This window comes from Talpa europaea (assembly GCF_964194135.1).
Source record: "Talpa europaea genome assembly, chromosome: 2".
Taxonomy (NCBI): Eukaryota; Metazoa; Chordata; class Mammalia; order Eulipotyphla; family Talpidae; genus Talpa; species Talpa europaea.
The window spans coordinates 142,874,327-142,888,056 of NC_140068.1; the positions used below are offsets into that span (position 1 = coordinate 142,874,327).

Here is a 13,730-nt window from a genome sequence, read left to right on the forward strand (position 1 = left end):
AAAACATAGTGAATTATTTCCTTGATTGAGATCCTGTCTTAGGGTTTGACACTGGCTTGGCACCAGTTTTTCTGCTGTCCAGGTCACTTATAAGTTATCACGGTCAAGTGCACTTTCTTCCTATGGAGGACAGTCTGGACTGTGCCCTTCAGTGAGGGTAACATTCACAGGAGTCAGAGTCCAGAGAAAGAGCCAGAAGCATCCAAGGTTGAAACCAGGAGAGCTCAGCTTTTTCATCCCCATTTTACAGATGAAAAAAATAAAGTTAAGAGGCTCGACAATTCTCCAAGTCCATGCACCTAATCAGTGGCAGAGTCGGACACACATCTCCTGAATCTTTGATTCTCAACTGCTCCAAATCAACAGACAACATCAGTAAAATCATTCACTATAGCAAGAGGTAGGATCCCATATGTTTTCCTCTGACTGTCTGGGTCCATGTTTACTTACTTCTGTGATTCTTTGATTAGCATGGAGGTCATTAGCCTGGTGCTTAGAAAACTACTGTTGATCAAACTTTCTGGTCTCCCCATGGACAGGTGAATAGTTTTCTGTCTCATATATATGCAACTCAAACTCAAATTTTGACAATGCAGCTTAAATTTAGACAATGTTTTCCAGAACTGAGTTTTCTTTTGTGTGTGTTTATTCAGTCTCCAAGCTCCTATTGAGCACCTACACTGTACCAGACACTGTTTCTGGGCCCTGAGGAGTCCAGGGGGAGCTGCCCGCATGGAGATCACACTACTCGATTACTTACCATAGTACCAGTATATTCTTCCAGCTTGACCTCAGAAATGGCCTTTTCCTGGTGAAGGAACAGATCTCGGAGGAAGTTCTGTGACCAGACGAGAAGATTCACATTTTATGTAGAGAGCAAATAACTCACAAAGATCTTGAGGCTCATTTTCAGAAGGGTGGTTCATTTTTTAAAAAGAGGAAATAAAATTCTTATAGCAAGCAGTAAGTCCAAGAATGGAGGGCTGTCACTGTTTGAAGAGACCGCTTGAAACCAAGAGAATGGCCAGGCATGAACAAGCTATCATAAATCCCCAATTATTTCTCTTTCCCAGAGAGAACAAGATCACCTGTACTTTCTAAATCTTCTAAACATCAATATATATTTTTTAAGTAACAAATTCAAGTCCATGTTTCTTGGGCCCACTGAAATTAAACTTGTGATACACATAAATCAATTTCCCAGTGATGGACAAGCTCACCCTTACCCAGCAGCAGTTCCCAGCAACACTTACACGAAGCTCGGCAGCTGATATAAAGCCACTGCTGTCAGCATCATATTTACGCCAAATCTGAAATACACAAAAGCCAATAAATCATTTGATCTCAGAAACTGGGGATTGACTCAGGTTGCTCTCTACTGTGGTTCCACATCACATCTGAAACCCATACCTAACGAGGTGCAAATAAGACTTGCATGGGGAGTTTTAGGCTTTCTCTGGTGACAGCAATTTTTTGGGCCAAACTCACTAGAAATGAATCATTGTATACACTGGGAGTTAGTTGGGAAGATGTACAATGCAGGCACTTAGAAGGATTTGGGGGAAGCTCAAAATGAGCTGGACTTCAACTTGGGGCAATATGGTAAACTAAGAAATCTTCTCTGTATCAAATACCTAAAAATGCAGGATACTCCAAACATAACTCTGTGAATACACAGTAAATTATCACTTAATGTCATGGATAGACTCTTTGGAACTGTGACTTTAGGCAAAACAACCTATATGGAAAGCAGGTCCTCAGAAAATGTCATTTCACTCAACATCAGTAGGGAATAGTTTTTCTTGTCTACTTTATAACAAAATGAATTGACATTGAACAGAACAATGTTAATGGACAATCTGCTGTGTATCTCAGCTGGAAAGAAAGTGAGGACTGCTAAGTGAGGCCCACAAGGTAGGAAAGCACAAACGCAGTGGTGACATAGGATCGAGATTCAGGATAAACCTCATCCCAGGTACATGTGCTGATCTCTGCAACTCTGCCTGCTGCTTTATCGGGAAACTGTGTGTGGTAAACAGGAGACAAATCCCAGCACCTAGGCAAGTGGGGAAGTCAAACCGAGGCACCTGCATAAAACTAAAATACCAAATGGGCATAACTCATTAATGGGGTGAACCCCTCAAATATAAAATGTGTTGGAGAAGAGGCCCCTAAGGAATCTTGCCTGTGTGACTTCAATTCTGGGTAAAGAGACTAAAAGTGACAAGCCAACACTTTCATTGTGGGAGAACAACTTATCTACTGAAGATACAATTACCAACTTGGAAGACAGAATAGCTGAATAGTTTTAAGGACACCCTGGACTTCTTTCCTTAATAAGTGGTGTCATTTCCTCCACCTCGCATGGTTCCACATGCAAGCCTCACCAGCTGGCAAGTTCCCTAATTCCTATGTATCAGGGTACAATAGAATAAGGTTAAAAACTATCTCCTACTCCTGACCCAGCAGGCAGGATTGGGAGGCTGGACTAGATAAGGGAATGCCTTGGGGGCATGGTCATAAAACCCACCACCACAACTAGAAGAACCAGCTCAGCTCCAGGAATGCAGAAGCAGAGGCCAGAATATGCTACTGTGTCAAAGGCCAGCACCTGAGACCAGACACCCAGCAGATACTGGTGCAAAGTGGCGCCCCAAGTTAGAAAGCCCGCGAAAACCGTATGAAAGAGAGCCTCAAATCTTCCTTAGTGGGCAGACTTATTCCAGCTTGCCCACTGCTCCCCTCAGCAGGGTATTTCAATAAATCTACCTGTTCTGCTCTCTATACTGCCTCTGGTGAATTCTTTCACCCCCAAGCCTCCAGCCTCATTCTGATTTTCTTCCCACAACACCATCCAAAGTGAAAAAGTATCACAAAGTATTGTTTTTCCATTGACCAAATTTTCATAGAGGAAGGATGGGTTAGCTGAGTCATCAACTGCAGGGCCCTTCATTACAGATCACAGTCAGGGTCCTGGCTGCTGACCCTGCAGAAGGAGTGGGAGGCATTGATGCTGATGCTGGTATTGGTGAGAAGCATCAGAAACCTGGTCCCTTTCAGTCCGTCACCTACATTTCTGCCTGAATTTATCCATATAGACAAAATCAACTTGTTTAATGTGATTTTTATTCTAACTTCTATGATGTGGATATACCAAATCCAAGAATGAGAATTTCATGTCTACAGCACTTCTGCATGCTTTTTTCATGCAATTCTTCAAACAATTTCTGATGGAGGCTAAGAGTAGAAAATTTGGGAAGGAGGCATTCACAAGACCAGAAACTGCTGCCACAGACCAGAAAATGGAGGTGGGGGTAGAAATGATTAACAGTGATTAAATAAGCTGTAGAAAAACTCTGGAGCACAGATTGGGGGAAGGGATATGACGACTGAGGACCATTATGAAGAATCACAGGTCCTTTCAAATCTACCTAGTCAAACCAAATAAAGACATTCTTTAAGCACCAACTGATAGCAAACTTCAGACCTCTATAGATCCCAAGAGCTAGACCAAAGGTGAGGATATGGAGATTGAGGGCCATTACAGAGACTCTCCAGTCCTTTCAATTCTACCTACTTACACCCTAGAAATAATTAACAACAATTAGCAATTCCACAAGGAGTAGTCCCATCCCCACAGAAAGAAGATGATAAAAAAACCCCAAGGCTGTCCCCTTCAAACACAGCACTTATTACTCACTTGTGTGACTATGCAAGTGTCTGTTGCTTTGCTTTTCCATTTTATAGTTAACCTACCCTTTCAGAATTACTAAATGTCTCTACCTCATGGGGAAACTCGGCATGTGCTGCTGAAAGGGGAGGTCTGGTGAGGGTTTTCCCAGAAATAACCCAAGGACCCTGCTCTCTGGACCCAATATCTCTCCAAACCGACATCATTTTCCATCTAAATTATGTTGAATTTTACTACAAATAAGCCATTGGGTGGTCAAGATTTTTATGTGAATATTCAGCTGGCCTTTAAAGGACTGAAGCGAAGAGATTTCCAGGCAAACAAAACCAGGGTTTATTTCTAACATATTCTTGGTGAATGATATATACTAGAAAAGAAGAATATGAAAAAGGAAAATCTGAGCTACAGAAGGAAGGATGACACTGGGAAACGTGCATGAACTGAAACAAATTTAACTGTATAAGATTTTTGCAGGTAAGAAGACAGGGTAGAACTGATAACCTTAACAATTATGGCATATAAGCTGGTGTGTTAGAAGTAAAATGTCTTAAGTTCCTGCAATTGAAAAGTAAAGACATTAACACAGAATTTCTGAAAATACATAATAGGTATAACATTTAATTTTAAAAAGGAATTCAAGAATCTATGGTATTTCTTTGAATACAGACAAAATTGACAAGCTAACAAGAAAGAAAAAGAACGGAGTAAGTTTTAAAAAAACTCCATAATGCCATTTTCTTTTCCTTTTTTCAAGATTATTTAAGACAACATGTATCCTAACATTTTAAAGGGGAAAAGATTTATGCGATATGAAACCAGATTATCTAACTTTTTAATTATTTTTTCTGACTCTAAAAGCTCATATTCTTTGACAAAATTAATGAAAAACAAAAAGAAGAAAACTATAATTTCCAGAAATTCCTACCCCAGAGGTAATCTGGGGTATCATTTCTATGTTTTCTTTCTATCATATTTCTATTATATAAATGAGAAACTAAATTGGAAGCTGTATTATCTAGACATTTGGGTGGTCTATTATTTTCATTTAAAATTGTCTAAAGGAATGAAATCTTGCCAATTGCAGCAAAGTAGATGGGCCTTGAGGGCATTTATGCTGTGAAATGAGTCACACTGAGAATGACAAATACCATATGATTTCACTTGTTTGTGGAATCTGAAATAAATGAAAAAAACTAAACTCAGATACAGACAACAGATTGGTGGTTGCAGGTGGTGATGGGTGACTGAAAAGGTACAAACTTCCAGTTATAAAATAAATACATCATGGGGATGTTATATGCAGCATGGTGACTATAGTTAATAATATTGCATTGCATATTTGATGAGAACTCTTAGAGTTCACAAGAATCACAAGAAAAATATCTTTTTTTTTTTTTTAAGATTTGTTTATTTATTTATTTATTTATATAAGCACTGGGTACAGTCAGAAGCGCGGGAGGGTGAGAGAATTCACCAGAGCAGGCAGAAGGACTGAAGTACACTGCTGAGGGGAGCAGCGGGCAGCAAGAGAGGCCTCCGCACCATGTGGGACCCTCCTCCGGTGGCCGGGGAGCAGCCAGGGATCGAACCGGCACTGCAGAGGCTGCGGGCAGCTTTGCAACCCAGCATCCAACCACTGCGCCACCGGGGAGGCCCAAGAAAAAAATTTTAAGTAGCTATAGGGACAGACATTAACTTAGACTTTGGTAATCTTTCTGCATTGTGTACAAATATCGAATCATTATTTAATACACCAAAACCAATCATCATGTGTCAATTATGTCACGGTATTATCACTACATTTACAACTATGCCCCATTGCTTGCCCAGCAGGCAGTTTGGGAAGCTGGAATGGATTAAGGGAGTGGGTGGGACTGATGATCTAAGAGCTAAGGATCCATTATGGTAATTCATGTCATCAGTCAGGACAAACCCAAGACTAATCACCCTAACCAATCAATGATGCCAGGAGTAGAAAAAGATCCTAAGGATCCTCACTCTGGGTACAGCAGGCCTCTCATGTCTTACCTCTTGCTTCCCTTAGCAGGGTAAATCAATAAATCCACAAGTTCTGTTCTCTACCATCCTATGACATATGACATGTTATACCTCAATTAAAGAAAGAAAAACAAATGAAGAAGCCCCTTTGCTTTCTTAACAGATTTGAACCCCTGCTAAAACAAAAGTGAAGGCAGATGGGTTCCATGGCCACAAATATTCATGAGCAGTCTTTGTTAATAGACAAACAAGGGCCTCCCCGGGCGCAGTGGTTGAGTGCTGGGTTGCGAAGCAGCGGTTGAGTGCTGGGTTGCGAAGCTGTCCACGGCCTCTACAGCGCCGGTTTGATCCCTAGCCCGTAGACCTCTCCTGCTCTGGTGAATTCTCTCACTCTCCCGTGCTTCTGACAGTACCCAGTGCTTACATAAATAAATAAATCATTAAAAAAAAATAGGTTAACAGAAAGTATTTCTGTAGTTATTTTAGATGCAGTTAAAATTACTTTGAAAATGTCATTTAAAATTGCTTGTTTTTGTGATTCTATGAACAATTGGAAAATATGAACATAAAAACAATATGAAAATCACCTAAAATTCTAGCATTCAAAACAACCAGTTTTTAACTTCTTTGCATTTTTCCTACTGTCTTATTTGTGCAGGTGTTAGGGTGAAACATTTTTTAAATAAAGCTAAGATCATATTGCATTTTGTGAGTTCAGTTTCCCAAAAAGGATCTAGTAGGCTTTTCTCAATAAGCCCAGATAGGCCTCCATCATCTTGGTGTGGAAAGTTGGGGTCAATGAAGGCACTGTGAGCCCCCAAGGTCTATGATCCTTACTTAAGGCAGCTTGTTTTGAGTTGAGAGCCCTGAAGTGAGGGCCCTGAAGGCTAGGAGCAGCTTCTGTTTTTGCCCCAACTCTTTGACCCTCCCTAATCCTAATCAAAAAAAGAAATCTCTATGTCCTAAACTTCTCCCTTTTCCTAATCCAAAAAACAACCACTGCTCCCCTTTTTATGACCTAGAAAAATGTAGTTTGGGGGCGTAGTCTCACCCAGTTCTAGGTTAATCAGTCAAATTGTTCCATCTCTAAGAATCTCCTCTTTACTCTCAGTAAATGACTTGTCTGTCATCTGAAGTCTCCCCCTCTCTGTCCTCGATGCCCAGCTCCCCAAAAGCAGGATAAATATTCCTGGTCTGCTCCAGCATTTAGAATTTGGCCCTATACATTCTCCATACATATGTCATTAAGTTGATTGCTTCTCCTTTGTTCATCCCTCTGATGCTGTTTTGATGACTCATCTAGCCCAAGAAGAAACCAGAGGGTGGACAGGATGTTTTCTTTTGTGCCCTGACAATATACAGTTTCATTTCTTAACATTTTATTTCTCTCCATGTCATTAAGGATTCATAGGTAATTTGATCTTTAGTGATGAATAATGATCCACAAGGGGGCTTTTATGTCCTGAATCGCCAGTACCTAGTGATGTCACTTTAAAGAGGTGTAGGGTTCAGGGAGTAGGGTCCTTTGGTTACCCTGAGAGAAGTTTTGGCAGAGTTCCCTTTTCAGTGGCACATAGGAAGTCTACCCAAGCGAGGAAGACATTCACAAAGACACAGGCAGGCAAAGGTTACATTTTAAAGGACAGGTTTATTAGGAAGAGGGGAAAAGGGCCCATGCATAGTCATAGGTGGGCAGAGCTGCACCTATTCCTTTGTAGAATATCTATTGTTAAATTAATTACTTATAAGGTGTAATTAAGGCCATTATAGAGAACAACCTTGATTTGTAAGGACTGGTGGTTTTCTATGATGGATCTCAATCTCCATAGCCTCACCTCTGGTCTGAGCCTTGGGATACTTTCTATAGCAGTCTGATACTTGCTACAGCACTTGGGGCCTAAGAAGTTTTCATTTCTATGGCTTATTTAACAACTATGTTAATCAGGGCCTCCCTGGTGGCACAAAGGGTTAGGCACAGCACTATGAAGCTATCTGCAGCCTCTGCAGTATGAGTTCGATCCCCGGCTGGCCAGGGAGCTATCCACAAGGCACAGCAGACCTCTCCTGTCTTGCCGGCTGCTCCCCTCAGCAGTGTATTTCAGTCAGTCTGCCTGTTCTTCTCCCCACTCTGTCTCTGGTGAATCCTCTCACCACCACCACCACCCCTCCTCCACACCTCTGGCCTATACCCCAGTTCTTGTATGCATGAATAAATAATTTAAAAAAAAATGCTAATCATTTCTAACCTCACCTTCAGTTTCTGGTCCCGTGATGCCTCCATCCTAAATTTTCTACTCTTACCCTCCATCACCTAGAACAACCCCTAACACACTACACTGTAGGTTTTGGAAATATTTGTGGAGTGAATGAAAGAATCACAAATTTATCATGATTTGACTAATGTTTCCTTCATTATTAAACATTTATGTTATTTTTGGGTTTAATTACAAGTAACATTGCAATGTTTAATGAACCTTGTACAAAAGTTTGCCTACCTCTCTGAGTATATCCTTAAGATAGATGCCTGGAGAAGTAGTATTAAGCAAAAGGGTAAAGATATTTTTAATTAACGCTGGACAATGTAATTTTAAAAGATCCTGATTACATTTTTGCAAAATTGCTTTCCATAAAATTATTCCAATATGCATGCCTACTGACAAGAATGAGCCACATTCTTAGAGCTTCCCTGCCAGCCCTGCATTTTTTTTTTGTTGATCCTTTTAAAATCTTACTAATGTGGGGTCAGATAGGCTTTTCTCAATAGGCCCAGAGCAGGCCTCTTGTCAAGCTGGCATGGAAGTAGAGGCCAAACAAAGCCCAGTGAGCATATGAGGCCTATGATCATTACCTTAAAAATGTAGATTGTTTTCAGTTGATAGTGAGGGCCCCAAGGCTAAAAGTTTCTGTTCTTGCTTAAGTCCTTCAACTTTCCTTAATCAAAAGAGATTGTCATATCCTAAGCATCTGCCTTTGCTTCACTGAAATGCAACAAAGGGTTCCCCAGGATTATCAGTGAACACACTTTCACCATCTAAGAACCTCATCTTTACTCTCAGGCTAAGAGTCAGCGCACCCCCTTCTTGTCTGTCAGGTGAAGTCTCCCCTTCTCTGTCCTTGATGCCCTAGGTCCCCAAACTCAGGAAAAACATTACTCATCTGCTCCATATTCTTTATAATTTACAACGCTGGCAATTCTCCATACACCAAAATGAAGCATTTGTCTCTCTCTGTCCCACCAGATGACAGTGAAAGCAAGCTGGCGCCAAATTAAATCTCCCCAGAAACTCTCCAGAGGCTTCTGTCACAAGGATGAGAGGCTGACTCTTGCCCATGCCCCTTCCCCTTTCTTACTCCCTTGCAACTCTGGATGAATATCCCTGTCCTCTGCCAAAGAGCAGGACTACGGTGGTCTTTCAGAAAGGATTCTGCTGCTTTGTCCTCAAACTCTTTCCTTTCACTGGCCAAGGCATTCGGTATCACATATGTGTATTTTTTTTAAAAGATTTATTTATTTATTTATTTATACAAGCACTGGGTACAGTCAGAAGTGCAGGAGGGTGAGAGAATTCACCAGAGTCAGAGAGGAGAGAAGAGCAGGCAGATGGACAAAATACACTGCTGAGGGGAGCAGCGGGTGGCAGGAGAGGTCTGCACACCATGTGGGACCCTCGCCAGTGGCCAGGGATTGAACCAGCACTGCAGAGGCTGCGGGCAGCTTCCAAGCCCAGCGCTCAATCGCTGCGCGACCAGGGGACGCCCACATATGTGAATTAATAAATTGATTGCTTTTACTTTGCTAACTAGTCTGATGCTATTTCAATTACTTGTCCAGCCTGAGAAAACCCCAGAGGAGTATGAGATGATTTTTTTTTTGCACCCTGACACAATTTTGGTAAAAATTACTTGTTTTTAATTTGCATCTCTTTGGTTATCAGCATATATGTATTATTCATTCAAATTTCTTCAGTGTTCACTCATAGTAGATGACTTTCATTTGGCCAGAGGGAAATAAATATTTAGTACAGAAGGTTGCTAAATGACTATCTCCTAAATCAGGATTTGTAACAGTTTCCAGAATGGGAACCTGGATGCAGCATCTATCTTGATTTGGCCTCTGTGGCCCTGGAGAAACCTTTCTATGTCTTCCCTGGGGTTTTTCCACTTACAGATAGTAAAAGCTAGAGGCTATGAGATAGATTCTATCTTTAGAATATTGATTCTATCTTTAGGCTATAGTCATTGATTCTATCTTTAGCCTTTACTCAAACACAATGATTGCAAACAGATCTGCTGCCTGGATCGGAAAACTGATAAGTCATGTTTGACTGTACTGTGCCTTCAAAATTAGAATGAGTTGACAACATTTAAAAAGAAGTTTTGCATGGCGTCTAGATGTCTAGACAGCATTCTCAAAAGGCAGTTGTTCACCAGAGCGCCACAGGGCTTCCCAGGGCATGTGCTCTGAGTTTTCCCTGGCCTTCCATCCCACTATTCCTTGGACAGCGTACCTGCCTGGGCCAGTCTAAACTTTCCTCTCATCCAGGATATAGGAGATTGTTAGCTCAGGAGCATGTGGTAGCTTGGGGACCAGGCAGGGACGGTGGCTGCTGTAACTGGTGACCAGCATCCTAGTCTCTTCTCAATCCTTTTCCTCTACAGAGACACAACCAAACACTTACCTGCATAAACTCTACGCTGCTGTCCAAGGGGGATTCTTGGCGAAAGAACAGGAGAAAGTTTTCATCTTCAGATAAGAACAGGCTGGCAAGCTAAAGAAATGGGGAGAACAAGTAGCTTCATGGTCTAGTACTTCTTCGAATCTTTATTCAAATGTCACCTTCTCAGTGAGGTCTTCTTTGGCTACTCTGATTAACACTGGGCATCCAAATACTCCTTATCCTCTTCCTGTTTTCTATTTCTTCATTGCACTTATCATTTCTCATGCTATATTAAGTCTCTGGCACATAAAATTGCTCAAATCTTAATTTGTAGAATGGGAATACTTTTTTCAGTAACAAGGATAATTTTTCATTAGTTTAATCATAGTCTGCATAGATTTACTTATTATAGCCGTAGTTTACCAAGAAGGAGAAATTATATTATATATTATATATTCAACTGAAACTCTAAAATAAAGACTATACATAAAGACAACACATTCATCTTAGAAGTAAAATAAATAAATAGTCAACAACACTAGTCAGTGCTCCCTGGGCTAAAGGCATGGTGTTATATATTATAAGTCAGAAAGATTTGAGTGGCTAAGCATGGGGAGCCCAGATTGCAGTTCTGTGCACTTATCATTTTAGATTCACTGATTCTTTCAAAGAGTATTGCACCCCCACTATATATGAAACACTGTTTATCTGCCTTCCATGAGCTCATAATCTACTCATCCTATATAGTACATGTGTGAGTATTTTCCAAGTACTATTCTAAGAGTTTCCAATATTAAATTAACTCTATAGTAATAATAGAAAATAATAGTAAGTAATTCTGACATGTGCCATGAATTCATTGTTCTAAACTCTTACATATCACTTCATCCTAATAACAACTTATCAAATACATGACACCCCATTATTCTTATTATTCATTAGCTAAGGAACTAGGCTACACAAAGTGAAGGAATTTGACTTAGTTATGGAGTTAAGTTGGGGAGTCAGGAGTTCAACTAAGCCCACACTTTTAACTTCTGTGCTATATTAGTTGAATACTGTAGAGATTGTTGTCTGGCTTGATTCTTGAATGTTGACTATTTTTATTCTTTCACATTTTAGTGTCTCTAGACTACACTCATGGGTTCAGTTCAAACATCCAGCTTTCTATGTGAGCACTGTCTATTGATTTACTTCACTCACTCCCATGAACAAAGGGACTATCCTCTTCCCCTATGTTATTCTAACACTTGTTTCAGCATGTCGTTGTGCTTGATTGGGTTCATTGCCAAACCTATGACATTGCAGAATATACCACCTGCTCTCCAAGTTGGCTTCCACGAACAATGACAATTTCCAATTGTTCTATAACCAGGTAGTTCCCTCAATGCCACAAAATGAGTCCAAAGCAACTCTTGGTGAATTGTAAGGAAAATTAGCCCATTCTCCCAGTCATAATCTCATTGGATATGGGTCAGCTCAAGGACACTGAACATGGATAATAACAGCTATCAGATATTGAGTAGCTTCTACCTGGCAGGCATTGGCAATGCGCTTTCATTTAGCATCTCTTTAAATTCTCGTGCCAATCCTCAGCTACATATAAATTTCCTCCTTTTACTAATGGGAGGCAGCACCATGCAGCATGCAATTGATGGCTTAGGGTGGATCTGTAACAGTGTAATATCCATAGAAAAGGTAGGGTCAAGGTTCCCTGACCCACTCAAGGAAGGGTAGAGCTGAGCAGGGAGGAGAAGTCGGAGAAGACAGGGAAGAAGGAAGGAAGGAGTTCGAGAAGCCCTGGAGGAGGCACATGGAGCAGAAAGACCTGTGAAGAAGCTGCACTTGCTTCTTGGCCTTGGACTTGCACCAGGGTCTTGGAAGACATGAATGGAAACACTTGAAAGAGACAGAGATGTGGGTGAGAGACTCTTGGGGAGACTGACAATGGCTGCCTTGACCTTTATTTGTGTTTTGATTTTTCTCCTTTCGTCTCAGACTTGCCTGGTCCATTCTGCCCCTTTCCTGTGGGTCCCCACTAGAAGGTGCCTTAGATTCATGGCAAGGTTTCGGGCCTCTGGGGTCCTATGTTGAGCAGAAACTTTGTTGCCACTTTGCAGCAGGAATGCCCCAGGAACACAGTGGTGGAGCAGGTTTGCAAGGGAGACTCTGCTACTTGAGCAGAAGTACTTGTGCCATTTGTTGAAAGCACACAGGGTAGTAAAAGCTGATCATGCAACAATGGTGTGAAGAATAAAGTCCAGAGGGTGGGATAGGAATGGGGGACAAAGTTTTATGAGGGACAGGGAAGGGGACAGTGTGACCATACATCAAGAGCCATTTGTGTCAGCAAAGTATTTGATGTTATCAGGGGCAGAGGTATCCTGAGACCACCATGGAGTTAGTCACATAAGCACGAGTCACATAAGTCATGAGGAGGCCTAGGCGTCCCCGGGCCTGCCTCGTGATATGAGCTGTATACTCTGTAGGTAGTCAAGAAATGCTCTGCTGTGATTTGTAGATAGCAAAAATGTCGCAGTCCTGCTTTGGGCCAACCCTGTTTGGCTGGGCGTTTACCCACAAGGGGATGGATAACTTTGGGTGCTTTATAGGAAAACTAATTTAACTATACTCTTTCTCTTCTCTCTATCGTGCACTAATTATAGTAAAGTTCTTTTTTATTGAAGGTCTTACATACTAAGAGTATGTCTATGTGTGGCAGATGGGAGAGCCTATTTAGAGCAGAAAGGTTTGGAGGGCCCAAGGGGCCTCTCCTTCAGCCCTATAATAGATCTAAATCCTTCTCTAATACTCGCCTATTATTTGATCATGTGCTTCAATTCCGCATTTGCAACATGCAGATGATAATATTTATATTCTGGTGCTTACGTGAACACTAGAAGTAAAACGAGGCACTACTTGTTCACTCTTTAGCAAAGTTTCTAGTGATGAGAAAATATATTATTGAACAAATGAATATAATAAAAATTCCAGCAGAATTTCCAGCCCAAGTGCAATGAACATTCCAATGCAGGCATAATTAACAAGTTTGCTTACTTATAGCTCCTTCCCTTTCAAGATTCATGGCCAGGGCCTCAGCACTCTTATCTACAGGGTCAGGCAGCCGGCCAAGCTGGTCTATCTCTCCAAGGCCATCCCCGAATGCCTGCAGCTTTTCCCCTTTCCTCGCCCCCCGCCCCCCTTGTCTGGGGACTTTGCTACAAATGGTTGTGCCTGCTGAAAAGCGATGCTATCAATAAAAGGAAGCTTTGTCTTTAAACTGGTGCTCAGATCTTACGGGGCTTCCCAGGTCTGGGACCTCAAGCATGAGTAACAAAGCTTCTACTGACCTCACCATTCCTGAAGTACCACTTGTTCTTCCT

At 41.3% G+C, this 13,730-nt stretch overlaps 1 protein-coding gene across 1 annotated transcript in view; it reads right to left on the reverse strand.

Moving 5' to 3' along the window:
- Positions 1–13,730, reverse strand: part of SCGN (secretagogin, EF-hand calcium binding protein) — a gene marked incomplete at both ends in the record, with an annotated part of 43,316 nt that overhangs the window by 22,082 nt on the left and 7,504 nt on the right. Inside the window, 3 exons of the mRNA XM_084227938.1 lie at positions 761–838; positions 1,254–1,310; positions 10,369–10,458. Coding sequence (XP_084084064.1) covers positions 761–838; positions 1,254–1,310; positions 10,369–10,458 — 225 coding nt within the window. The remainder of the gene's footprint in view (positions 1–760; positions 839–1,253; positions 1,311–10,368; positions 10,459–13,730) is intronic.